Raw genomic sequence first — 27222 nt, 5'->3', positions numbered from 1 at the left:
GTATTTTTTTCTGTAAATAATCTTCATACCCAGTGAATGTTCCAGTGGAAGCCATAATAATGATAATTGTGGTATCTTGTTAAGCGCTTACTATGTTCCAGCCACTGTACAAAGTGCTAGGGTAGAGACAAGCAAATCAGGTTGGACGCAGTCCCTGTCGCAAATCAGCTCACAGGAGTAATCCCCGTTTTCCAGATGATGAGGCAGAGAATTGAAGTGACTTGTCCAAGGTCACACATCAGATAAGCCACGTGGCTGTAGACTATAGACTGTAAATTTATTTTGGGCAGGGACTGTGCCCGTTTGCTATATTGTACTCTCCCGAGTGCTTAGTACAGTGCTCTGCACGCAGAACGTGCTTAATAAATACGATCGAATGAGTGAATGAAAGGCAAGATCTGATTATTTATTTATTTATTTATTTTATTTGTACATATCTATTCTATTTATTTTATTTCATTAGTATGTTTGGTTTTGTTCTCTGTCTCCCCCTTTTAGACTGTGAGCCCACTGTTGGGTAGGGACTGTCTCTATGTGTTGCCAATTTGTACTTCCCAAGCGCTTAGTACAGTGCTCTGCACATAGTAAGCGCTTAATAAATACGATTGATGATGATGATGATGATCACCAGTTGGGATATGGTTTTAAAATGAAGTTTGCAGAAGCTGGACTGTTAATTTATTAGTGCCCTTTGCTTTGATATACTCACTCCCTCCAAAGTGACCGGCTTAAATAACAGCCATTAAGTACCAGAAAACTCAGTCTGTCCCGATGCTTAAAAGAAGTTAGCAGGAACATATTTCCTATGTTTTATTAATGATGTGTATATAGCTATAATTCTGTTTATTCTGATGGTATTGACACCTGTCTCCTTGTTTTGTTTTGTTGTCTGTCTCCCCCTTCTAGACTGTCAGCCCGTTGTTGGGTAGGGACTGTCTCTATATGTTGCCTCTCTGTACTTCCCAAGCGCTTAGTATAGTGCTCTGCACACAGTAAGTGCTCAATAAATACGATTGAATGAGTAAATGAATTCAAATTCTGGGTAGGAAAAACGAAAAATAAGCTGCCCCCTTGTTCACGTACTAATTGGAGATGATTTTTCCTTACGCTGAACGAAGTTGCGAGGTTCACTAGGGCTGGATTTGCACAGCACAAGCCAAGTGGATGATTTAGCACCTCTTGAATTGATTTGCCAAATACCATAATGATACTAATAATAATGATAATTTGCCGTAATTTCATGACTCAAGTGGATAACTCAATTGCCAAAATAATAATAATAATGGCATTTATTAAGCACTTAATAATAATAATAATAATAATGGCATTTATTAAGCACTTACTATGTGTAAAGCACTGTTCTAAGCTCTGGAGAGGTTACAAGGTGATCAGGTTGTCCCACGGGGGACTCACAGTCTTAATCCCCATTTTACAGATGAGGTCACTGAGGCACAGAGAAGTGAAGTGACTTGCCCAAAGTCACACAGCTGACAATTGGCAGAGCCGGGATTTGAACCCGTGACCTCTGACTCCGAAGCCCAGGCCCTTTTTCACTAAGCCACGCTGCTTCTCTGTGAATTTTTGGGAGAGGTTGAATTATTCAGCTGGACTGTCCCAAGTGAATCTACTGCATAGTTACTGTGTTGCTTCTAGAATTTCAATTTTCCACTGAAGGCTAGTCCTGGAAGAATAAGAGGTGGGGCTGAGAGGTCATTACTATTATTGTGTTTTTTAAGCGCTTCATATGTGTCGAGCACTGTTCTAAGTGCTGGGGTAGACACAAGGTAATCAGGTTGTCCCACACAGTTTTAATCCCCGTTTTACAGAAGAGGTAACTGAGGCACAGAGAAGTTAAGTGTCTTGCCCAAGGTCGCTACAGCAAATAGCAGAGCTGGGATTAGAACCCACGTCCTCTGACTCCCAAGCCCGTGCTCTTTCCGCCAAGCCACGCTGCTTCCCAATCAATCAATCGTATTTATTGAGCGCTTACTGTGTGCAGAGCACTGTAGTAAGCGCTTGGGAAGTCCAAGTTGGCAACATCTAGAGACAGTCCCTACCCAACAGTGGGCTCACAGTCTAGAAGGGGGAGACAGAGAACAAAACCAAACATATTAACAAAATAAAATAAATAGAATAGATATGTACAAGTAAAATAAATACATAAATAGAGTAATAAAAATGTACAAACATATATGCAGGTGATATACGTATATACAGGTCATCATCATCATCATCATCAATCGTATTTATTGAGCGCTTACTATGTGCAGAGCACTGTACTAAGCGCTTGGGAAGTACAAATTGGCAACATATAGAGACCGTCCCTACCCAACAGTGGGCTCACAGTCTAGAAGGGGGAGACAGAGAACAAAACCAAACATATTAACAAAATAAAATAAATAGAATAGATATGTACCAATAAAATAAATAAATAAATAAATAGAGTAAAAAATATGTACAGGTGCATCCAAACGCACCAACTAATATTTAAGACTGAGTTAGTGGGGTGGCCGTGCCTCCAGGAATGACGCCCTGCTTTGTAAGTATCGTTTCTCTTCCCATGTTTTTGTGCAATCAATCAGTCAGTGATATTTTCTGAGCACTTACTGGGTGCCGGGCACTGTAGTAAGCTCTTGAGAAAGTCCAAAATGACAGAGTCCCCTGCTCAATTCTCTAGATGCACGATCCATTCCTCTACATTGTACTGTACTTTCCCAAGCGCTTAGTATTTATTACTCTATTTATTTATTTATTTCACTTGTACATATCTATTCTATTTATTTTATTTTGTTAGTATGTTTGGTTTTGTTCTCTGTCTCCCCCTTTTAGACTGTGAGCCCACTGTTGGGTAGGGACCGTCTCTATATGTTGCCAACTTGTACTTCCCAAGCACTTAGTACAGTGCTCTGCACACAGTAAGCGCTCAATAAATACGATGGATTGATTGATTGATTTCTGTCGATACCGGTTCGTCTCATTGGACCTTAATAGCTAAACCACAGGCAAGTTTTCCAAAGTCAGTTTGCTCCACCGAATAAACCGCCCGGCCGTCTGGACTGATAAATTGTGGATCGCATGCAGGTGAATAGAGGTGTTTGGTAATTTAGAGCGTTTCTATTTCTGGCCTATGTTTACCGCCTTCTGTGACAGCCTGACCTCATTTAGCGAGAAAAAACTGGAAGAATCAGATAAGGCAAGAAAACAGCGTTTATCAAAAGAGAGGTGCAAGAAAAATCAAGCTGAAGAGCATGGGGATAATATGAAAGAAGTCCCTTTGACCTCTTTGCATTGCATCTAGGACATCTAGGTCTATAATTCCTTCGTCGATTGGTGCAGATTGAAAGGTTGAAAGGGATTTGTCCCACTACCAACTGATGTCAGTGGTTAATAAATATAGCCACATTTTCCCAAAAGCCAATATGTAAAAATGTGTATAGTCAGATTAATGTGTTTGTTCTTTTATTGTACTCTCCCAATCGCTTAGTACAGTGCTTTGCACACAGTAAGCACTCAATAAATATTCATTCGTTCATTCAATCGTATTGAGCGCTTACTGTGTGCAGAGCACTGTACTAAGCGCTTGGGAAGTACAAGTTGGCAACATATAGAGACGGTCCCTACCCAACAACAGGCTCACAGTCTAGTTGAATGGACAGATTGATTAATCTAAAGCCAGGTGGGCCCTTTGTAAGATGAGACCATTTGAATTCATTCAGTTGTATTTATTAAGCGCTTACTGTGTGCAGAGCACTGTTGTGAGCGTTTGAATGGCTTCTGCTCCGTACCCTCCACATGCTGGTGTTTGACTTTTTTTCCATTATCTGTGTTTTCTTAACATGTGTTCTGTTTATTCATTCAGTCAGTCATCTTTATTGTGTGCCTACTGTGTGCAGAGCACTGTACTAAGCGCTTGGAAAGAACAATCGAGCAACCAAGAGACAGTCCCTGCCCACAGTGGGCTCACAGTCTAGAAGGGAGAAGACAGACATCAAAACAAGTAATCAGGCATCATGAAGTGAGGAGAAAGTGAGGCGTTTTTGCTTGATACAGATGTTGATAGGCAACCGCTAGAGAGTTTTGAGGAGGCGGGATGACATGCCCAAAACATTTTTGTAGGAAGATAATCGAGGCACAGAGTGAAATATGGACTGAATAATAATAATAATGTTGGCATTTGTTAAGCGCTTACTATGTGCAAAGCACTGTTCTAAGCACTGGGGGGGATACAAAGTGATCAGGTTGTCCCATACGGGGTTCACAGTCTTAATCCCCATTTTACAGATGAGGTAACTGAGGCTCAGAGAAGTTAAGTGACTTGCCCAAGGTCACACAGCAGACATGTGGCGGAGCCGGGATTCGAACCCATGACCTCCGACTCCAAAGCCCGGGAGAGACAGAAGGTTGGGAGATCAGAAAGGAGGCCGATGCAGTAATCCAGTCAGGATAGGAAGAGGGATCGTACTAACGTGATACTAGTGTGGTAATGTTCTGTTTCTACCACGTCATTCAATTTAGTGTATCTTATCGTTATTAGTAATGATGATAACAATGATAAGGATCCTGGTATTCAAGCACTTACTATGTGCTAGATTGATAAGCTTGGAACGGGCTTCCGTCCGATATTTTCAGAAGGAGGGAAATAGCCAGGCAGATAGTGGGGAAAACTTCGAACACACCAGGGGTGAACTAAACGGAGACCCAGGCCCGTTCTCCTTCTGATCCGATACCGCCCAGTCCCGGAGTCCGTCGGTCTGTCGTAGTTATTGAGCGCTTACGGTACGCAGAGCCCTGTACTGAGCACTGAGGAGAGTACAATACAGCAGTCAACACATTCCCCGCCCACAACAAGCTTACGGTCTAGAGGGGGAGACAGACGTGACCAGAAGTAAGTGAATCATCATCATCATCAATCGTATTTATTGAGCGCTTACTGTGTGCAGAGCACTGTACTAAGCGCTTGGGAAGTACAAATTGGCAACATATAGAGACAGTCCCTACCCAACAGTGGGCTCACAGTCTAAAAGGGGGAGACAGAGAGCGAAACCGAACATACTAACAAAATAAAATAAATAGAATAGGTATGTACAAATAAAATAAATAAATAGAGTAATAAATATGTACAAACAAGTGAATGACGGGACAACGGAGCCATTGTCGTAGCTACCAGACATTCCCATCCACGTAGGCTCAGCTGTGCGTCGGGATGGGAAATATCTCCCACTCATCAATCAATCAATCAATCAATCGTATTTAGCTCATCTCCGACTCTCACAGTAAACAGCAGCCGTTGCGACCAAGCAGACATGGCCTTAAAGAGACGGTTTCTCCTCGCTAAATGAGGTCAGGTTGTCACCGAGAATGCAGGTAAACATATGCCCGAAATAGAAACTCTCTAAATTACCAAACACCTGTATTCACCTGCATGCACCCTTCAATTTATCAGACCAGACAGCCAGAGGCAGTTGAATTGGTGGAGCAAACTGAATATACAAAACTTGCCTGCGGTTTAGCTATTAAAATCCAGTGAGACTCTATTGGTGAGAAGAGCCAGCCTTACCAGTTAGCCTCCAAGTCTCATAGTTTTTTTTAACCGGGGGAAGAAATCAATCAATTAATCGTATTTATTGAGCGCTTACTGTGTGCAGAGCACTGTACTAAGCGCTTGGGGAGTACAAGTTGGCAACATATAGAGACAGTCCCTACCCAACAGTGGGCTCACAGTCTAGAAAAAGAAGAAAACCAGCTCATTGGTAATGCACCAGCCTGTGAATAGCCAGAGACTCCCTGAGTGGCAATTATGAATGAATTAGGAAAGAATTAGGAAAGATGGAAGTGTTGACTCACTCCTCTCCCAGCACAACGCTTATTTACTAGCTATGGAGCAATCTCAGGGGTAATAATAATAATGATAATATTTGTGGTATTTGTTAAGCGCTTCACTGTGTGCCAGGCACTGTAGTAAGTACTGAGTTGGATACAAGCAAATTGGGGTGGACACAATCCCTGTCCCACGTGAGGCTTCCAGTCTCAATCCCCACTTTACAGATGAGGTAACTGAGGCCCAGAGAAGTGAAGTGACTTGCCCAAGGTCACACAGCAGACAGGTGTTGGAGCTGGGATTATGTGCCCTTGTTTCTCCTCCTGGTTGGTCCTGTATATCCTGTCAGCCCTTTGCATCTCTAAATGGACATTGTCAATTAATCATTTCATCACTGATATTTATTAGGCGCCTACTATGTGCACTTGGGAGAGTACAACAGAGTTGGCAGACACATTCCTTGCCCACAACAGGCTTGCAGTCTAGAGGGGGAGGCAGGCATTAATATAGACAGTCTTCAGACAGACAGTCTTCTAGACTGTGAGCCCACTGTTGGGTAGGGATCGTCTCTATATGTTGCCAGCTTGTACTTCCCAAGCGCTTAGTACGGTGCTCTGCACACAGTAAATGCTCAATAAATACGATTGATAAGCAAATAATTTTTAATATGTATTTCAAAGATACGTACATAAGTGGTGTGGGGTAGGGAGTGGAGTGAATATCAAATGTCCAAAGGTCCTAGAAGATGCTGAAGAGAGAGGGAATTGGGACAAGGGGGCTTCATTGAGGCATAGCTATGGGAAAGGAAGAAGAGGGGCATCATTCAACTGATCAACAACAATATCATTGTATTGTACCCTTCCGAGTGCTTAGTATGGTGCTCCACGCACAGTAAGTGCTCAATAAATACCATTGAATGAATGAATGAATAAATAAATAAAAGGACGCGCCAGTTTTGTGGCTCTTGTCAGCTCTTCTTGCATGGATCCTCTTGGATACTGAAAACAGGCGTTCCGACAAAACTGAATGTACAATAGCTAAAATGTATGGAAATGCTTCGGGTGGCTGGGATTTACAGAAGTGGGAAAGGGGAGGATTTGAACTAGGGAATGTCCTCTTCTGCTCCGTATATACCTGTAAATATGTATATATGTTTGTCCATATTACTCTATTTCTTTTACTCTATTACTCTATTTATTCTACTCTACTCTATTACTCTATTACTCTATTTATTTTGTACTTCCCAAGCACTTAGTACAGTGCTCTGCACACAGTAAGCGCTCAATAAATACGATTGATTGATTGATTCCCATCAAACTGGGGAAGATGCCCTGAAACTGTAAAATATTGAAGAAATATTCTACCTTCCAGTCCAGTTTTGTTAAGGGCGGGGGATATGGTATTTTAGTGTTTACTAGGCGCCAGGCACTATTATAAGTGAGCGTGGCTCAGTGGAAAGAGCCCAGGCTTTGGAGTCAGAGTTCATGGGTTCAAATCCCGGCTCCACCGAGTGTCAACTGTGTGACTTTGGGCAAGTCACTTAACTTTCTCTGTGCCTCAGTTACCTCATCTGTAAAATGGATTAAGACTGTGAGCCCCCCGTGGGACAACCTGATCACCTTGTAACCTCCCCAGTGCTTAGAACAGTGCTTTGCACCTAGTAAGCACTTAATAAATGCCATTATTATTATTATTATTGTTATACACAGTAATCAGGTTGGACACATTACACATCCCACATGTGGTTCATAGTCTTAATCCCCATTTTACGGATGTGGGAACTGAGGCCCAGAGAAGTGAAGTGACTTGCCTAAGGTCTCACAGCAGGCAGGTGGCGGAGCCGGGATTAGAACCCAGGTCCTCTGACTCCCAAACCCGGGCTCTTACTGTAAACTCACTGTGGGCAGGGAACGCGTCCACCAACTCAGGTGCATTATCCTCTCCCAGTAGTAGTAATAATAATAATAATAATAATAATGATAATATTGGTATTTGTTGAGCACTTACTATGTGCCAAGCACTGTTCTAAGCACTGGGGGGGATACAAGGTGATCAGGTTGTCCCACACGGGGCTCACAGTCTTAATCCCCATTTTACAGATGAGGTAACTGAGGCCCAGAGAAGTTAAGTGAGTTGCCCAAGGTCACACAGCTGTCAAGTGGCTGAGCTGGGATAATGATGATGGTATTTGTTAAGCGCTTATTATGTGCCAAGCACTGTTATAAACACTGGGAAGCGTTTAGAACCCAGGTTCTTCCGAGTAGGCCATGCTGTTTTCAATCCCTTTCCCCCTCCCTAAACACCTGGAGTGTTGGGCGGTCAGCATTAATGCCACTGAAGATACTTCAAGGAATGCCAAAGGACAGTAAGCGTCCTGGAAATGAAATGTGGTAAGGAAGTATTCCTGATCGTCATCAATCGTATTTATTGAGCGCTTACTGTGTGCAGAGCACTGTACTAAGCGCTTGGGAAGTACAAATTGGCAACATATAGAGACAGTCCCTACCCAACAGTGGGCTCACAGTCTAAAAGGGGGACCTTTTCCGATGCAGATGTCTGGGACATTATTTTATGTAGATCGTTACTTCAAATATGAAAAGACAAGAAATATAGTTGGGCATTCATTCATTCATTGAGTCATATTTATTGAGCACTTGCAGAGTGCTGTACTGAGTGCTTGGGACCGTCTCTATATGTTGCCAACTTGTACTTTCCAAGCGCTTAGTACAGTGCTCTGCACACAGTAAGCGCTCAATAAATACGATTGATTGATTGATTGTATATATGTTTGTACATATTTATTACTCTATTTATTTTACTTGTACATACCTATTCTACTTATTTTATTTTGTTAGTATGTTGGTTTTGTTGTCTGTCTCCCCCTTCTAGACTGTGAGCCCACTGTTGGGTAGGGACCGTCTCTATATGTTGCCAACTTGGACTTCCCAAGCGCTTAGTACAGTGCTCTGCACACAGTAAGCGCTCAATAAATACGATTGATTGATTGATTGTATATATGTTTGTATATATTACTCTATTTTACTTGTACATACCTATTCTACTTATTTTATTTTGTTAGTATGTTGGTTTTGTTGTCTGTCTCCCCCTTCTAGACTGTGAGCCCACTGTTGGGTAGGGACCGTCTCTATATGTTGCCAACTTGGACTTCCCAAGCGCTTAGTACAGTGCTCTGCACAGAGTAAGCGCTCAATAAATACGATTGATTGATTGATTGATTGGGAAGTACAAGTCGGCAACAGAAAGAGTCGTCTTTCTAATGCAAAAGGCAAAGCAGCGTGACCTAGGGGAGAAAGCACAGGCTTGGCAATCAGAAGTTCACAATTCGGAGTTCTAATTCATTCATTCCTTCATTTGTATTTATTGAGCGCTTACTGTGTGCAGAGCACTGTACTAAGCGCTTGGGAAGTCCAAGTTGGCAACATAAAGAGACGGTCCCTACCCAACAGCGGGCTCACAGTCTAGAAGCTCTACCACTTTCCTGCCGCGGGACGTTGGGCAAGGCCCTTCACTTCTCCGGGCCTCAGTTACCTCATCTGTAAAATGGGGATGAAATCGGTGAGCCCCACGTGGGACAACCTGATTACCTTATATCTACTCTAGCACTTAGAACAGTGCTTGGTACATAGTAAGTGCGTAACAAATGCCAACATTATCATTATTATTACTATTATAAAATGAGAATTAAGGCTGTCAGCCCCAAGTGGGGCAGTGACTATGTCCGACCCGAGTAGCTTGTATCTACCCCAGTGCTCGCGACGGTGCCTGGCACATAGTAGAGGCTTAATGAATATCATTTGAAAAACAATATTCTCCGTCGGAAGCAGTAGCTTCAGCGGGAGGGATTTCTCTCAGCCAAACTGGAAAAGTTTACAAAGGTTTAAAGCGCGCTGTGCTTGCTGTCGTTTGTACTTCAGAAAATGAAGAAGTCAAGGAAACGACTTTACGGGAGCTAAAAATGCTTCGCACTCTAAAACAGGAAAACATCGTGGAGCTAAAGGAAGCCTTCCGCAGGAGGGGGAAGCTGTACTTGGTCTTTGAGTATGTGGAAAAAGTAAGGCATGGATTGGGGTTGGGTTTATGCCCGTTTTCCTTCTGGATTTTAAGAAAATTGTTCCAAGTATAATGTATTCAGTTTGGACCATTAAGCACCAGTTTTCAGTCGTCGTATACCCCCTCGTTTTAAAAACTGAAGTCGTCCACGATGCAGATTTTCGAGCTAAGTTGCCCTAAATTATGTCATGTTTCCTCTTTAGGGCTGCTATTGTTAGATTTGCACCATAGCTTCTTAGCAGATTCCTGCAGATGTGTGTGGGGTGTGTGTGTGTGTGTGCGTGTGTGTGCCCAACAATTAATGCACAATTAATGTTTTAAAGGACACCTTTCTCTAGTTATGAACTATATCGCAAGCAAAACACCACACTTTCGAAACCGGTGATCCTGTGTACCTGGCAGCCGAACTTTCCTTCCAGGCTAAACAGTCGTGAAATAGGGCCAGAGGACGTTGTCCCCCTTTTTTGCTGCTGCCTGTCAATAAGAAAGATGATCTGCTTTAGGATTATGTGATTCTTACAGGGCAAAATCCCAGGTCTATATCAATGTATCTTTTTAGACTTTTCCATTATAGACATCGTCATCATCATCAATCGTATTTATTGAGCGCTTACTATGTGCAGAGCACTGTAGTAAGCGCTTGGGAAGTACAAACTGGCAACATATAGAGACAGTCCCTTCCCAACAGTGGGCTCACAGTCTAAAAGGGGGACATCTAAAAGGTGTCTAAAAGACATTTTTCCCGTATAGCCAAAAGCGAAGGACCTAGTCGGTATAGTTGAGTTCTTTCATTCCCAGCCCAGGGAAGAGAAAAGATGTTCTATTTTTCTAAAAGTATTTGTAACTTCGCAGATAACATTCAAGATTTGAACAGATATTTATATTGAGCCTCTCTTCTCTAGATAGTAGAGTCTCTATCCTACCCATGATACCTGAATAGAATATAGTTCCTGGAGATCTATCTTGGTTATTTTTCCAATTGGCGTGGCTTAGATGTGGGAAGACTTAGAACATACAATTTTGTGCAAAGTGCTTCCTTTGAAAGACACGGCCAAGGTCACAGAAATTACAAAAGCCCCACAGAAAGAGGATGCAGAATTTGAATACTCCTCTAAGAATACCTGAAGGTTTCTTTGGAAACCATGACTCTCATAAGCTAATTCAAGTGTGAGCAGGAAGGAAATGAATTTATCTTAAAAGAGGGTTAAGGCTAATTTCTGTTGTAACTTTGGGTTTTGGATACTATTTTTACAGTTATAGAGGTTTACCTTGGTTCTTACTAAAATCCAAATAGACCGAACCTGGGTTAAGCTCATCGTTTTTTCCTACCATCCGTGAAGAGCATAGTAATAATAATAATAGTGATAGCATTTATTAAGCGCTTACTATGTGCAAAGCACTGTTTTAAGTGCTGGGGAGGTTACATGATGATCAGGTTGTCCCACGGAGGGCTCACAGTCTTCATCCCCATCTTCCAGATAAGGTAACTGAGGCACAGAGAAGTGAAGTGACTTGCCCAAAGTCACACAGCTGGCAATTGGCAGAGCCGGGATTTGAACCCATGACCTCTGACTCCAAAGCCCGGGCTCTTAATAGACAGGATTATAGCTCCTCCACTATCAATCAATCAATCGTATTTATTGAGTGCTTACTGTGTGCAGAGCACTGTACTAAGTGCTTGGGAAGTTCTGATTCACATTTATAATGTGACCCCTAATGTACACTGTCTAAAATAATCAATGTTTTAATTCCTTTTTATATTTGTTGAGTTTTTATGTGCGAGGCACTCTACTGAGCAATGGGGTAGATTGCAAGCTGATGAAGTAGGACACAGTCCCTGTCCCACATGGGGCTTGCAGTCTTAATCCCCATTTTACCGATGTGGCAACTGAGGCACAGAGAAGTTAAGTATCTTGCCCGAGGTCACTTAGCAGACAAATGAAGGAACCTGAGATTAGAACCCAGATCCTTCAGGCCCGTGCTCTGTCCATTAGGTCACGCTGCTTCTCTGCGTCGTCTTACTGATGATGATGATGATGAAGATGGTGATAATGGAGAGGAGGGGATAATCCAGTTCCACATGGGGCTCACAGTCTCAGTAGGAGAGAGAACAGGTATTGAATCCCCATTTTGCAAGTGAAGGAACTGAGGCACAGAGAAGTGAAGTGACTTGCCCAGGGTCACATAGCAGACAACTGGCGGAGCGGGATTAGAACCCACGTCCTCTGACTCCCTAGGCCTTGCTCTGTCCAATAGGCCATTGTGCTTCTAATAAGAATCTTAAGGAACTACTATAATTACCAATTTCACATTTTTCAGTATTTCTTCCCCCCCCCCATCCAACACATACACACATTTTTGCATTTTTGTCGCTTGAGCCATCCGTAGGCATTCAATACAATTTCCACTTGAGTTCCTTTGTGAAGCAGGTATCAATCCATCCATTAATGTTATTTGTTGAGCGCCTACTGTGTGCAGAACACTGTACTAAGCGCTTGGGAGAGAACAACAAAACAGAGTTGGTTTAAATGCCTAGTGCGCCCTTGACCCCGCTCGACAAGATGAAGGGCTCCCGAGGCGTTCAAGCCTGTTTCCCACAGAAGAATCATTTCTTAATTTTGATCATTCGGATTAAGGAAAGCAGCACAGTTGAGTGGATGGACCACGGGCCTAGGGGTGCGAAGGACCTGGGTTCTAATCCCGACTCTGCCACATGTCTGCTGGGTGACCTTGAGCGAGTCACTTCACTTCTCTGGGCTTCAGTTACCTCATCTGGAAAATGAGGAATAAGAATGTGAGCCCAGGTGGGACAGGGGCTGTGTCCAACCCGATTTGCTTGCAGAACAGTGTTTGGCACATAGTAAGCGCTTAACAAGTACCACAAGGATTATTATTTTTTATCATCGCTTGCGGGCTCAGGAGCTCCTGAAGCTTGCTTCGGTCCGACAGGCTGCTGAAGCTGGCTTCAGTCGGAGCGCCTTGGTGGGCTAAATTGAGGGATCTGCCAAGCAGATCCTTCAAGGCCTGTGAACCTCGGGTCTTTCTGCCACGGATCTCTCACTTATTATTGCAAACTCAAAAAAAAGATTTCCCAGCACCTTGAGGTATAGTTGTCTTCTGAGTTCAGTGAACTTTCTTGGTGTGGCATATCTGGGTTTAAAGAAAAAAAGATTTACTGCCCCCTTTGCTCTTTGCTAAAGTAAAATGATAATAACAATGGCATTTGTTAAGCGCTTACTATCAATCAATCAATCAATCGTATTTATTGAGCGCTTACTATGTGCAGAGCACTGTTCTAAGCGCTTGGGAAGTACAAATTGGCAACACATAGAGACAGTCCCTACCCAACAGTGGGCTCCCAGTCTAAAAGGGGGAGACAGAGAACAGAACCAAACATACCAACAAAATAAAATAAATAGGATAGAAATGTACAAGTAAAATAAATAAATAAATAAATAGAGTAATAAATATGTACAACCATAGTTTACTATGGCTACTATGGTTACTACGTTTACTATGTGCAAAGCACTGTTCTAATGTTGCTCTTTGGTGATACGTTGCTGTTTGTAACATCCAACCCTCTCTTGAGTCTTCTCCCTACCCGAGCCCATTATCAACCAGTAGTCAGGGTTTCGCCTAGTGCCTGAGGGTGCATTAATAAATCAGGAAGGTGCCCTTGCCGTGTCTTGTGCCGTGGAGTCGTCTCCGACCCGTGGCGACGCCATGGACGCATCTCTCCCAGAACGCCCCACCTCCGTCTGCGTTGGTTCTGGCAGTGAATCATCGTCATCATCATCATCAATCGTATTTATGGAGCGCTTACTATGTGCAGAGCACTGTACTAAGCGCTTGGGAAGTACAAATTGGCCACATATAGAGACAGTCCCTACCCAGCAGCGGGCTCACAGTCTAAAAGGGGGAGACAGAGAACAAAACCAAACATACTAACAAAAGTGAATCCATAGAGTTTTCCCACTTCCTTGTAGCCAAACAGAGGTGCCTCGTGGCTTCAGTTGGGCTAGCTCACCTCACTTTTGCTTCTCAAGTTTCAAATTAATAAGAGCGTATTTGATTGTAATTGTTTAGCTATACCTGGAAGGCTCTGGGGTACGAAGGGGAGTCCACCGGATAGCCCAGCAGAATACAGCATGGGTAGATTTTAACTGCACTTTAGAACTACATTTTTTCTTAATCCGTTTTTCACAGCCATGCAAGGAATTATCTTTACCCTGCAAGAGTCTCTTTATCTTTACCCTGCAGATTGATTTTCAACACATAATAGTAGTCAATCAATCAATCAATCCATCGTATTCATTGAGCACTTACTGTGTGCAGAGCACTGTATTAAGCGCTTGGGAAGTCCAAGTTGGCAACATATAGAGACAGTCCCTACCCAGCAGTGGGCTCACAGTCTAAAACGGGGAGACGGAGAACAAAACATACTAACAAAATAAAATACATAGAATAGATATGTACAAGTAAAATAAATAAATAAATAGAGTAATAAATATGTACAAACATATATACATATACAGTAATAATAATAATAATAATGGCATTTGTTAAGCGCTTACTATGTGCAAAGCACTGTTCTAAGCGCTGGGGGGGGATACAACGTGATCAGGTTGTCCCACGGGGGGCTCACAGTCTTAATCCCCACTTTACAGATGAGGTAACTGAGGCTCAGAGAAGTTAAGTGACTGCCCAAGGTCACACAGCAGACGTGGCGGAGCCGGGATTTGAACCCATGACCTCTGACTCCAAAGCCCGGGCTCTTTCCACTGAGCCACGCTGCAGCGCTATCTTCGTGATCTTTATGATTACTCCAAACCCTTACTATCTAGACTCTTCACCCACTCATTCAATTTGTATTTATCGAGCATTTTCTGTGTGCAGAGCACTCCGCTGAGCGCTTGGGAAAGTACAGTGCGACAATAAACAGTGACAGTCCCTGCCCACAACGAGTTCACAGTCTAGAATGGGGGAGACAGACATCAACGCAAATAAATAAAATTACAGATATGCATGTAAGTGCTTTGGGGCTTGGAGAAGAGCAAAGGGAATAATTCAGGAAGGTGCTTTGTTTCCACTGCATGGCGTTGCAGTGGCTCTTTTAGAAAAAAGAGTTTTCATTTAGTCTCCGTTAGTTTTCATTTGAATTGGCAACCTTATTTTCCATCCTCCTGGTGCTATGGAACTTTAATGGCTTTTGAGTCCCATTTGTGAGAATGCCCGTAACTTTCCCTATTCAGAGCTCCAAAGCCTGATCCCGTTCCAACCCCCTGCGTAGAGAACCGTCGCAGAATGATGAACATTTGCCATTATGACTTTTTTTTTCCTAACATGTCACAACGTGTCGTCTCCTCTTTCTTCTCTCTGTAGAAAATCATTTTCTAGCGTAGTTTCTAAAGTGTTTCTAAAGAGTGTCCACAGGCGTGGTGGCGAGGAAAGTTGGACTGTGGAAATGAAAAGTACGAAAAGTGAATGTATGAAAATGACTATGAAAAGTAAATAATAATTGAGTGGCATTGGACCTTGAGCAGTTGTGGATTGCCTCTTAAAATAGCAAGCCCGGTTTAATGTAATTGTTGGGTGCCATGTGGGCAACCTCGTAGGGTGGGGGGAGGCAGGGGCGTTGGTTTAATTTCAACTGTCGTCGGCTGCATTTTCATTACTAGTTCTAGGCTTCGTGGAAGCTAGCTAACCTTGGTGATTAATATCTGCACGTTCAACGTTTAGAACATGCTTGAATTGTTGGAAGAAATGCCGAATGGAGTTCCGCCCGAAAAAGTCAAAAGCTATATCTACCAGCTTATCAAAGCAATTCACTGGTGCCACAAAAATGATATTGTTCATCGAGGTGAGTGTGCGTCTCTCCGAAGGCAGCGTACTGTCGGGGATGAATTCAGAGCGTCCGCGTTGTGTATGCAGATGGTGTAGTGGGAGAGTAATGATAATGGAGGTATTAGTTAATAATAATGATAATAATAATGATGATGGTGGTTTTGTTAAGCACTTACTATGTGCCAAGCACTGCTGAAAGTGCTGGAGTAGATACAGGGTAGGCAGGTTGTCCCACGTGGGGCTCACAGTCTCCATCCCCATTTTACAGATGAGGTCAATGAGGCACAGAGAGGTTAAGTGACTTGCCCAAAGTCACACAGCTGATAAGTGGCAGCGTTGGGATTCGAACCTACGACCCCTGGCTCCCAAGCCCTTGCTCTTTCCGCTAAGCACTAAGTGGTCACTATGTGCCTGAGCACCGTACTGAGCCCTTCCACAAAGGGTTCACGGCGTAAGGGATTCGTGTCATAAATCGGATTGCGTGAGAAGCAGTGTGGCCCACTGGTTAAGTCAGAAGGAGCTGGGTTCTAATCTCGGGTCTGCCACTTGTCTGCTGTGTCCCTGGAGCTCTCTGTGCCTCACTTCCCTCATCGGTAAAATGGGGATGAAGATTGTGTGCCGCATGTGGGGCAGGGACTGTGGTCCGACCTGATTAACTTGTATCGATCCTATCGCTTAGTTGGGTGCCTGGCTCAAAATAAGCGCTTAAAAAAATAGACTTTAGGGAGCCTGTGAAAAGTTATATCTCACACCCTTAAAATCCATCTTGGGCTTCAGTGAAGTGTGTCTTGGAGAAAGCCGTCAAGACTTGGTGACTTATCCGATGAAGCCCTATCACCAGTCGGTCAGTCATATTTACTGAGTGCTTAGTGTGTGCAGAACACTGTACTAAACGCTTGGGAAAGTACAATATTACAAGAAACAGACACATCATTCCAGTGGCAAAAAGGGATTTTAACTCCATGGCCAATGCCCTCCCCTGGGGAATGGGAGCCGTACTCTGCCTCGGAATTTCTCCTGCGCTGCTGGGAGACCCAGAGCAACAGGGAATGCTGGCCTGCACTCCCAGGCGTTCCTGGAAAATGCTCCAAGTGGGCTGCTTCACCATAGACCTTCCCAACCTCTGCATCGCCACACAGAGCGAGAAATATGTTAAAGAAGTGTGGAAGCAGCAAGAAAATTATCCAAAACATATATCTCGGGTAAATGCTGTGTCATATTTCCTCCAGGTTTTGCAGATTTTCTCACCCAAATTTGAACAAGTGGTTATACAAGTGTTTTAAATCAATCAGTGCAGTGCTTACTGAATGTAGGGCACTGTACTAAGCTAAAGGGAGAGTACAGGGCACTCCAACGGGCCTTGGGTAACATACTCCAGTTGTCAGCCGTGTGACTTTGGGCAAGTCACTTCTCTGTGCCTCAGGTACCTCATCTGTAAAATGGGGATTGACTGTGAGCCCCCCGTGGGACAACCTGATCGCTTTGTAGCCTCCCCAGTGCTTTGCACATAGTAAGCGCTTAATAAATGCCATCATTATTATTATTGTTACACAGGAAAATCGAGACTCTTTCATAGATTGCACGATGAGGTAGAGGCCGACATTCCCAACTTTTTTTTTTTTCCAAGTGGTATTTTTTACGCACTTACAATGTGCCAGGCACTAGTCTAAGCCCTGGGGTAGATTCAAGCTGATCAGGTTGGACACGGTCCCTGTCCCACATGGGGCTCACGATCTTCATCCTCGTTTTACAGATGAAATAACTGAAGCACAGAGAAGTGAAACGACTTCCCCGAGGTCTCCCAGCAGACAAGTGGCCAAACTGGGATTAGAACCCAGGTCCTCTGACACCCAGGCTCATGCTATTTATCCTAGACCATGCTGCTTCTCCCACCTTCTAGGCCCTTTTTTCTAAGAAGTAGTATCACTCACCCCTCACACCTCTCCCCCGTCTCATTCTCACCACGTAGTGAATGTTCTAGGTAATCAATCAATCAATCGTATTTATTGAGCGCTCACTGTGTGCAGAGCACTGTACTAAGCGCTTAAGAAATGAATGCTGTCGAATAAAGACTTGTCAAAAATCAGAATTTAGACTAGCGGCTTAGAGACGGAAGTAAAACTCCACTTTCCTATAAGGCCTGGTCTTCTTGTCCGTAGTAACGGTCGAGCACCCACTGCTTTCTAACTTCATTCAGCATAACTCCAGGAAGCTGTTGCTAAATGAAAAACTATTACAGGTTCATGGAAAAGTTAAAAAGTAGAATATTCCTATTTTTGTATAGATTTCCATCTGGTGAAAATCATGCTGATGTCAAACCACTCAGGTCTTCCGGCTCCCAGGCCTGAGATCTTTCCTGCATCTACCGTATTGGTTCCTGTGCGGAAAATTTCCAGTTAAATTTTCCCATAGTCTCTTTGGCCATATAATGAATCCCGTTAAGATGCAAAAGAAAAAATAAAGCCATCCAGATCGCAAGACCTGCGTGTGTTGTAAAACCATGATTCATTGAATCGTTAATATTCTCGCTTCAAATTTGTTTTGGCACTTTCTCGTTTTTTCGACTTAAGCATCTAAGTGCAATTAAAATGAATTCACAGTACTTTTAGTGTAAAATCAGAAGTGATTACAATTGTTTTACATGGTTTTTGATCTTAATGCTCCAGATATCAAACCAGAAAATCTCTTAATCAGCCATACTGACATTCTGAAGCTCTGTGACTTTGGTAAGTAGAAAAGAAACCGAATTACCTTCTTTACCGGAATAAAGGTTGCCCAAGAACTATTGAAGGCTCACGAAAAATGTTCTCCTCTGGATCCTTTTAGCAGAGAATTCATTGACTGAATGTACTCTTGAGAAATGTATTGTCTAGCAATAAAATGAAAAATTGAGCCCACTGGCATAAAACAGATTTCAACAGCGTGGCGGTCACTGGCATTAGAGGCCTCATCGAATTTTAAATTTTGGAAGAACTGTTAAGGTTTTGCCGCCTGCTTAAAATTATTGTGGAGGACCTGAAGGTTTTATTTGATCCATCCGTAAGACTGACAGATATTTTTCTATCAGCTCCTTAAATTGGACGCCATTCTAAAGTAGAATCTTCATAGGACTACTCATTGGTATTTTTTGTAAATTGATGTTTTTATGTAAAGGACAGTGTAAGTGAGCTCACTTATTAAAATAGCCTCAGATCTAGAAATTGGAAGGAGAGACGATTAAGAAGATGGGAAACTTCTTTAAACCATCCCATTTATAAGGTTCTATGTGAAAAATCACCGCGAGGCCTTTTAAACATCCCTGATTTTTCATAGACTCAAGTGCAGTCTAATTTGGGGTCTCCGAGCGGAAAATAAGAATCAGTTCATAGAGTAAATATTAGCACTGATTGCCACAAGAATGCAGTTTTGTAACAGAGGTAACGAAAACATTCGTTTCCCAGTTTTTGCAGAAATCTTGATTTCGGCTGATGGAGGAATCTAGGCTAAGGTGGCTGCTCTTTTAATTGGTATTTATTGAGCGCCTACTAGGTGCAGAGCTCTGTGCTAAGCGCTTGGGAAGATACCATAGAGTTAGTAGGCACAACCCTGCCTTAGAAGATCTTACCATCTGGCAAATTTGGATATGAGTGTTTTTCACAGCCTTAAAAGCCAAACAGTCGGCCTGATTTATTAAGCACTTACTCTGTACAGAGCAATATTCTAAGGGCTTGGGAGAGTATAGCAGTTGGTAGACATGTTCCCTGCCCACATCACAGTCTAGAGCTGTGGGAGAGGAGATATTTCCCTGTTAGTGGCTTTTTTGCTTTATTTTGCTATTATTTTTAAAACTTCCTCCTGCTTACCACAGTTGTATACAAGGGCCTTTCTTAAGACAGTAGAAAAGGATAGCTCCTCTTGATGTGTGAAGCATCCGGAAGATTTTCAGATTCAGTGTGTGATGAAAATGGGCCCCTGCTCGAGTTTTTGAGCCAAAAATCCCTAGTTGGCTTTGTCTGATTCTTGCCTAGAAAATCTGACTGGCATATTTTTTTTGGACGGGGGAGCGTATGTCATGCACTGAATATTAATGTTCATGTACTTGTGTGGGTGGGGAAACTATTTGACCACTTGGGGAATTACAGAAATCACTGATATGAATTCTGGATTCAAAGGAAACGCTAGTAGAATATTCAGTAATGGCAAAAACGTACCCTGGATAAGCAATGTTACCAGGAAATATTCTTTTGTAATTAAAACAGGGAGGGGCTTCAAGCCATTCCACAAAAGGTCATGCTGCCTTAATAGTTTTCTAAAAATTTTCAAGCAGAAATTAAAAGATTTCTTTGGATAATGATTTTTTTTTGCGGGGGGGTGGCACCTAATTACAGGCAGAAGCATCATTTTAAATTGGAATATTTTTCTCTTGAAAATTAGCCTTCTTTCTTTCCTTCTCCCCATCTCTTCACAGACCTCAGTTTTCCGTAGTGTTTCAAACAAGTTGCCGGTCATTTCCCTGACTAGAGCAACAAGAATCCAAAGCTGATTGTTTCTTTTCCATCTTGGAATCAGAAGTAGACCCAGAATGTCTTCACTTTGGTTTAGATTTTCTCTTCAGACTCACAGTTGTCCTCGGCGCTATCTTTTTAGAGGTCTTTATTTAGAGTCCTTTGCAATGAACCTTGTGTCTCAAAAGTTAGTGTATAAATAGCTTCATTGCAGAACAAGATGCTTAGTTTTGTGTTCTTTTCTTCCAACACTGCAGCTCTCTAAAATTTTCCCCATCCTTATAAATACCTTGGGCTCATCGTGCTGTACTTTGCCCTTTTTGTCCTTGATGCCTTTCTGGTATAGATTGTTTATGTTAATACTGACATTTAGTTACAAGAATCTTCTCAGTGAATTTATGAACCTGGATTCTAATATCCTTTGAACAATTATTTCCAGTTGAACTTTCTTTCCCAGGCTCCTTGTATTATTATTATTATTATTTTTCTATTTGGAGGAGAAGCTTTTGTGTTATTTTTTCAGAAGGTGTCTATCAGCATTCTTTTTTTATCATTTTTGTGGTGTAGCTATTTCCATAGTATTTGAATTAACACGACACCTTTCTTTTGCTTCCTACCTAGTTTAAACACTTTTGTTAATGGAAACCCAAGAAGTTGGCAATCTACCAATCTTAGCAATCCCCCGGGCAAAACAACCAGCCTTATCACCAGTGGCATTAAGTAATAAAACTATAATACACTGAATGTGTGTAACACTTTTTTCCCCAGGGCAATTTACGTGTGTTTTCTCACTCTGTCCTCAGTTCTTCATGAATTCTTACACTTATAGCGATTTATATTCATCAATCTACCTCCAGTATTAACTTTCCCTCTCTGTTTATAAGATCACAGTGGATGAATCTTGATGAAAATAATCTCCATGTTTTATGCCTCCAGTTTTCTTGCAGATCAGCAAAGTGATTAGTCCCTGATTCCTGTAAAATCAATCAATCGTATTTATTGAGCGCTTACTGTGTGCAGAGCACTGTACTAAGCGCTTGGGAAATACAAGCTAGCAACACATAGAGATGGTCCCTACCCAACAGTGGGCTAACAGTCTAGAAATCTGTAAAATCTCTTACTTATTTTGAATTACCAACTAATTTCCAACGTTCCCATTGCTTTCTGCTGAAACTGCTACAGTTGACAAAAATACTGCAGTTTCACTCTTCAACCTTAAAGCAATGCCAATTTTTTTATTTACATAATCTCAGTTAACCTATTATGTCTGTGCTTCCTAAAAACTTCTTAGTGAGCCCAAGGATTGTTTTGAAAGTAGCAACTGATTTGAAGTTCACTCAAGGTCCATACCCAGTACTTTAGAAGCTTGCCAACATTATGCCTTTAGAAAAACAGATTTCTTTGGAAAAGGTGTCCTCCATGTTGGTTCTTAAAGCGGCTTTCGAAACATAAATACAGGACTAAGGTTGGAAAAAGAATAGAATGGAAATCAAATAGGATAAAGTGTGTTCCTTAGATGCTCATTTTAGATCCATTTGCTTCACATGCTCAGTGCTAAAATGGGAAAAAGAAAAAGTTTGTCCCTTGAATAACGTGGGTTTTCTCTTTTAGGTTTTGCTCGTAATCTGTCCGAGGGCAACAACGCCAATTATACGGAGTATGTGGCCACCAGATGGTATCGGTCACCTGAGCTTTTACTGGGGTAAGCAATGGCCTTCTTGGGTAAGAGTAAAGACGAGCAATTTTAAATCTCTTCTGAGAGACGATTTTTACCTTTGCTATTGCGTACGGGGGCCAACCGGGGTTTTCTTTTCAGAACGTCAGCATCGATCAGTGAACTGTTTGGGGGTGGAATTTGAATTCTGGCCCAAACAAATGACATCCTGTTTTAGGATAAATCTAAAAACAGTCCAAATCGCGTACTCTAGCGTGGATTCTGGAAGATATACACCATCCCCGCTCTGTTGGGTAACTGTGAGATTTCTGATCTTCTAGACCGTGAGCCCACTGTTGGGTAGGGACCGTCTCTATATGTTGCCAACTTGTACTTCCCAAGCGCTTAGTACAGTGCTCTGCACACAGTAAGCGCTCAATAAATACGATCGAATGAATAAATGAATGATTTCCCTCTCTTGTTGGGTCCCAGCGAGGTAGCAGACTAATTAGCTTTCCTCCCTTGATACATGTCTAGGTGGGTAGCGGGTGGGAGTAAACCAGCCATAGTTTCCAAGACGAAGGCGCTCAGCCCCTTTTGGGGGATTCCCTCATCCCCACAGCACTTCAGCCCCTGTCCGTAATTTATTTATATTTATGTCAGTCTCCCCCTCTAGACTCTAAGCTCGTCGTGGGCGGGGAATGTGTCTACCAGCCCTGTTATATTGTACTCTCCCAAACGCTTAGTACGAGGCTCTGCACACAGTAAGAACTCAATCGGATTGATTGAGGATTACATCCGTAATTTAACATTTGTGGTAGGAGGAAAATCAAGTCAGATACACGTGGAAATAAAACCTGACACTACAGAAAAGACACTATGGAAAGCACCTGTATATATGTTTGTATATATTTATTATTCTATTTATTTATTTTACTTGTACATATCTATTCTATTTATTTTATTTTCTTAATATGTTTGGTTTTGTTCTCTGTCTCCCCCTTCTAGACTGTGAGCCCACTGTTGGGTAGGGACTGCCTCTATATTTTATTTTATTTTACTTTATTTTGTTAGTATGTTTGGTTTTGTTCTCTGTCTCCCCCTTCTAGACTGTGAGCCCACTGTTGGGTAGGGACTGTCTCTATATGTTGCCAATTTGTACTTCCCAAGCGCTTAGTACAGTGCTCTGCACATAGTAAGCACTCAGTAAATATGATTGAAGATGATGATGATGATGCCAACTTGTACTTCCCAAGCACTTAGTACAGTGCTCTGCACACAATAAGCGCTCAATAAATACGATTGATTGATTGAGTTAGAGCAAAGTCATATCTACAGAACACACCCCTAGAAACATTGAGTTCTCCATCTTCACCGCACCATATAAAAAGCCAACCCATCATCTAGTAGTATTAGTATTCTAATTTAGTATTTAGTATTTAATTTAGTATTCTACTAAAGCTTTTTAAAGGGGTGGGGCACACCTTTAATTACAAGATGGTGGTGTGAAGAGAATGAGGTTCACCATGCGCTTTGGAAGAAGAAGCATGGCCAAGTGGCAAGAGCACGGTCTCGGGAGTCAGAGGATGTGGGTTCTAATCCCAGCTCTGCCACTTGTCTTGTCTTGTCTGCTGTGTGACCTTGGGCAAGTCATTTCACATCTCTTTACCCCAGTTACCTCATCCGTAAAATGGCGATTAAGACCATGAGCCCCTCGTGATTACCTTGCATCAACCCCAGCACTTAGAACAGTGCTCAGCACGTAGTAAGTGCGTAACAAATATCATAATTATTATTATTATTATTATTATTATTATTAAGAGGTTTCCCAGAAGCTTGTGTGCAGAATTGTTGATTGGTTAATAATGGTGGAAGCCATGTTACTAACCTCAAATAATTCATCCTCCACTTCAATTGTAGCACATGGACATTTAATAATAATAATAATAATGATGATGATGGCATTTGTAAAGCACTTACTATGCGCAAAGCACTGTTCTAAGCGCTGGGGAGGTTACAAGGTGATCAGGTTGTCCCACGGGGGGCTCACAGTCTTAATCCCCATTTTCCAGATGAGGTAACTGAGACACAGAGAAGTTAAGTGATTTGCCCAAAGTCACCCAGCCGACAGTTGGCAGAGCCGGGATTTGAACCCATGACCTCTGACTCCAAAGCCCGGGCTCTTTTCCACTGAGCCACGCTGCTTCTCTGACCATCATATATCCATCTCAGAGAACATTCAGAGAGCCCTGAATGTGTTTCTTTTTCAAAGCAGTCAAGGAATATTTTAAGTATTTGTTCCTTTAAATGGTGTGATAAAGATTCTTTTGCCTTTCAGAGCCCCGTATGGAAAATCTGTGGACATGTGGTCTGTGGGCTGTATTCTTGGAGAACTTAGTGATGGCCAGCCATTATTTCCTGGAGAAAGTGAAATTGACCAGCTTTTTACCATTCAGAAGGTGCTAGGACCTCTCCCTCCAGAGCAGATGAAACTTTTCTACAGCAACCCTCGTTTTCATGGACTTAGGGTAAGGATGTTCGGCCGAGAGGCAAATTGCAAGACGGCTTTTAAAGATATGGTATTTGCCTAGGCAGCGAGTTCTTAATCTGTTCACGGAAGAATTTTTTCCCCATTTCATATGATTTCATTTAGTCTTTAACTATTCTTTTATCAGGATCCCAGAAAATTGGTTTATACCAGCAAAAAACCATAAAACTCTGAAATTGAAGCTCTTGATGCCATATAGTTTGGTAAAGAGTTTACGTTTTTAAATCGGTTTCTATTCTGGCATGTCTGAGTATTTTCCTTTTGTATGTCTCCATACTCTGAATTTTTTTTTAACAAAACGAATGATAATGATGGCAACACAGTAAGCGCTCAATAAATACGATTGATTGATTGATTGATTTGTTAAGCGCTTACTATGTGCGAAGCACTGTTCTAAGCTACGGGGGGGATACAAGGTGATCAGGTTGTCCCATGTGGGGCTCACAGTCTTAATCCCCATTTTACAGATGAGGTCACTGAGGCACAGAGAAGTGAAGTGACTTGCCCAAAGCCAAACAGCTGACAAGTGGCGGAGCCGGGATTTGAACCCATGACCTCTGACTCCCAAGCCCGCGCTCTTTCCACAAAAGCTTCAAAGTGTAAAATGTCTGTGACAGTGCCTCTATTTCCTACCAGTCAATTTTGTACACTTTTTTGGTGGTGTTGGTGGTGGGGAATAATAATAATAATGATGATGGTATTTGTTAAGCACTTACTATGTGCCGGACACTGTACTATGTGCTGGGGTGGATACAAGCAAATCAGGTTAGACGTAGCCCCTTGTTCCACATGGGGCTCACAATCTCAATCCTTGTTTTACGGATGAGGCCACTGAGGCCCAGAGAAGTTAAGTGACTTGCCCAGAGTCACCCAGCTGGACAAGTGGCGGAGCCGGGATTAGAACCCACGACCTCCGACCCCCAAGCCCGGGCACTTTCCACTAAGCCAGATTTACCGAGCACACTGTCTGTGCACAATGGCAGGAGCACAAAAAACCACTCCCCAGGTACCTCAGTTTTGCCAGAACATGCGACGGCAGTTGGTTTCAGATAGTACGCGAGAGCAGAGAGAGGGACATTCTTACAACATCATCATCAACCGTATTTATTGAGCGCTTACTATGTGCAGAGCACTGTACTAAGCGCTTGGGAAGTACAAATTGGCAACATATAAAGACAGTCCCTACCCAACAGTGGGCTCACCGTCTAAAAGAGGGAGCGTCCGCCTGCGTAGGGTACAGCGCAGTGTCAGAAGGAACATCATCATCATCATCAATCGTATTTATTGAGCGCTTACTATGTGCAGAGCACTGTACTAACTGTACTGTCCTGTACTGGAACATTTGTGTACATGCCCCCGATGTTGGATAAAAGGGTGAATACCGCAGGGTGACTTTTCCTAAAGGTGGGGGGTCCTGTAAGCAAGCAACACCCACATTCTAGGAGAGCTAAATGTATCGCTGTAATTAGTATTCCCTTAGGACCGTTCCCTTCAAATTCCAGGCATCACACCTAATTTCTCAGATTTTTTTTTAAAGGAGGCCTCAAGAAAGGAAAGAAGTAATTTGAAAGGGAAGACTTCATTTTTTTGATTATCTTTTAAAGGATTCCCTTGGCTTAGTCTGTTTCTCATTCAGGTAAGGCCTCGGTTGCCCGACTCAGAACAAGAGCAGCCGCAAGCAAACATAAATGCACTTGCAAAGTCAACCCTGCAGTCGCAGTCCTTCAGGCGAGACCATTTAAAAGAGCCGTGTCTTGCCCTGTGCCCCGAGATAAACACAGTGAAATTCCCAACAGGCCAGGGCAAGCCGGAGATTCCAGAGGAAGCGTTGAGTGTGACCTCTTTAGAGGGTTTTCACAACAAAGCCCAATGTCAAACCAGATTGCTCCATCCGTTTGAACACTGTCTGCCTAACTTGGTCTCACTTCCCTCCTCAGGAAAATTAGATCCATGAAAAACCTCTAGATTGTAAACTCCTTGCGTGTGGGGAACTCTGATTTGTGCTCTCCTAAGCGCTTAGTACAGTGCTCTGCCCCTAATACCATGGATTGATTAATATCTCTTTGAATATGCGGCATGGGTGGTAACCAGAAGGATTACATCGATGAAGTGGCCATGTTGAGCTAGGGTCTCTCTTTCTGAGGAAACCGAAACATATTTAAGTTGCTTTATTTCAAATCACCATGCGCTGGCGAGTCGCCGATTAAGCAGCTGGCGATTATCCCTCTTATTCCGCCGGAAAACGCCCGGAGACTCGAGATGACTTGCCCGAGACCTCAATCTTCCAGTTTAGGTCTCTCGTCTCCCTGACCCTCATTGACATCCTCAGCATTATCACCGGTATTTATAGAAGGCCCATTGCAAGCGAAATACTGGAGCGGGGCATTTACAAAAGTCCAGAGACCCATAAATGATTCCTTTATTGTGAAGTTGATTGGAAATATTCTTCAGGAAGAGAGAATATCATTCCGTCCGGAGAGCTAATTTGTTCCGTAAGGCATTTGTCTTTAGCATGTGTTTATTTTAAAATTAATAACCATGGCATTTAAGTGCCCACTAAGTGCCAAGCACTGTACTGAGTTCTGGGGTATTTATTCATTCAGTCGTATTATTGATCGCTTACTGTGTGCAGCGCACTGTAGTGAACGCTTGGAAAGTACACAATTCAGCAACAAATAGGGACAATCCGTGCCCACAACGGCCTCACAGTCTAGAAGGGGGAAGACAATGTAGACAAGGTGGGGTGGACCCAAGGTAATCAGTAATCCTCCCTCCCATCAATCAATCAATCGTATTTATTGAG

At 42.6% G+C, this 27222-nt stretch overlaps 1 protein-coding gene across 4 annotated transcripts in view; it reads left to right on the top strand.

The window, feature by feature from the left end:
- The window catches only part of CDKL5 (cyclin dependent kinase like 5), a 160813-nt gene that overhangs the window by 84546 nt on the left and 49045 nt on the right, over nucleotides 1-27222 (top strand). For all 4 annotated transcript variants that reach the window (XM_038757035.1, XM_038757032.1, XM_038757034.1 and 1 more), the window contains exons 5-9: nucleotides 9754-9890; nucleotides 15629-15749; nucleotides 18400-18459; nucleotides 21829-21919; nucleotides 24210-24399. In XM_038757035.1, the coding sequence (XP_038612963.1) occupies nucleotides 9754-9890; nucleotides 15629-15749; nucleotides 18400-18459; nucleotides 21829-21919; nucleotides 24210-24399 (599 nt within the window). The remainder of the gene's footprint in view (nucleotides 1-9753; nucleotides 9891-15628; nucleotides 15750-18399; nucleotides 18460-21828; nucleotides 21920-24209; nucleotides 24400-27222) is intronic.

Source organism: Tachyglossus aculeatus, chromosome 15 (assembly GCF_015852505.1).
Source record: "Tachyglossus aculeatus isolate mTacAcu1 chromosome 15, mTacAcu1.pri, whole genome shotgun sequence".
In the NCBI taxonomy this organism is placed as follows: domain Eukaryota; kingdom Metazoa; phylum Chordata; class Mammalia; order Monotremata; family Tachyglossidae; genus Tachyglossus; species Tachyglossus aculeatus.
Note: the sequence above shows the minus strand (reverse complement) of the source record. Positions and strands in the feature narration are given on the sequence as shown.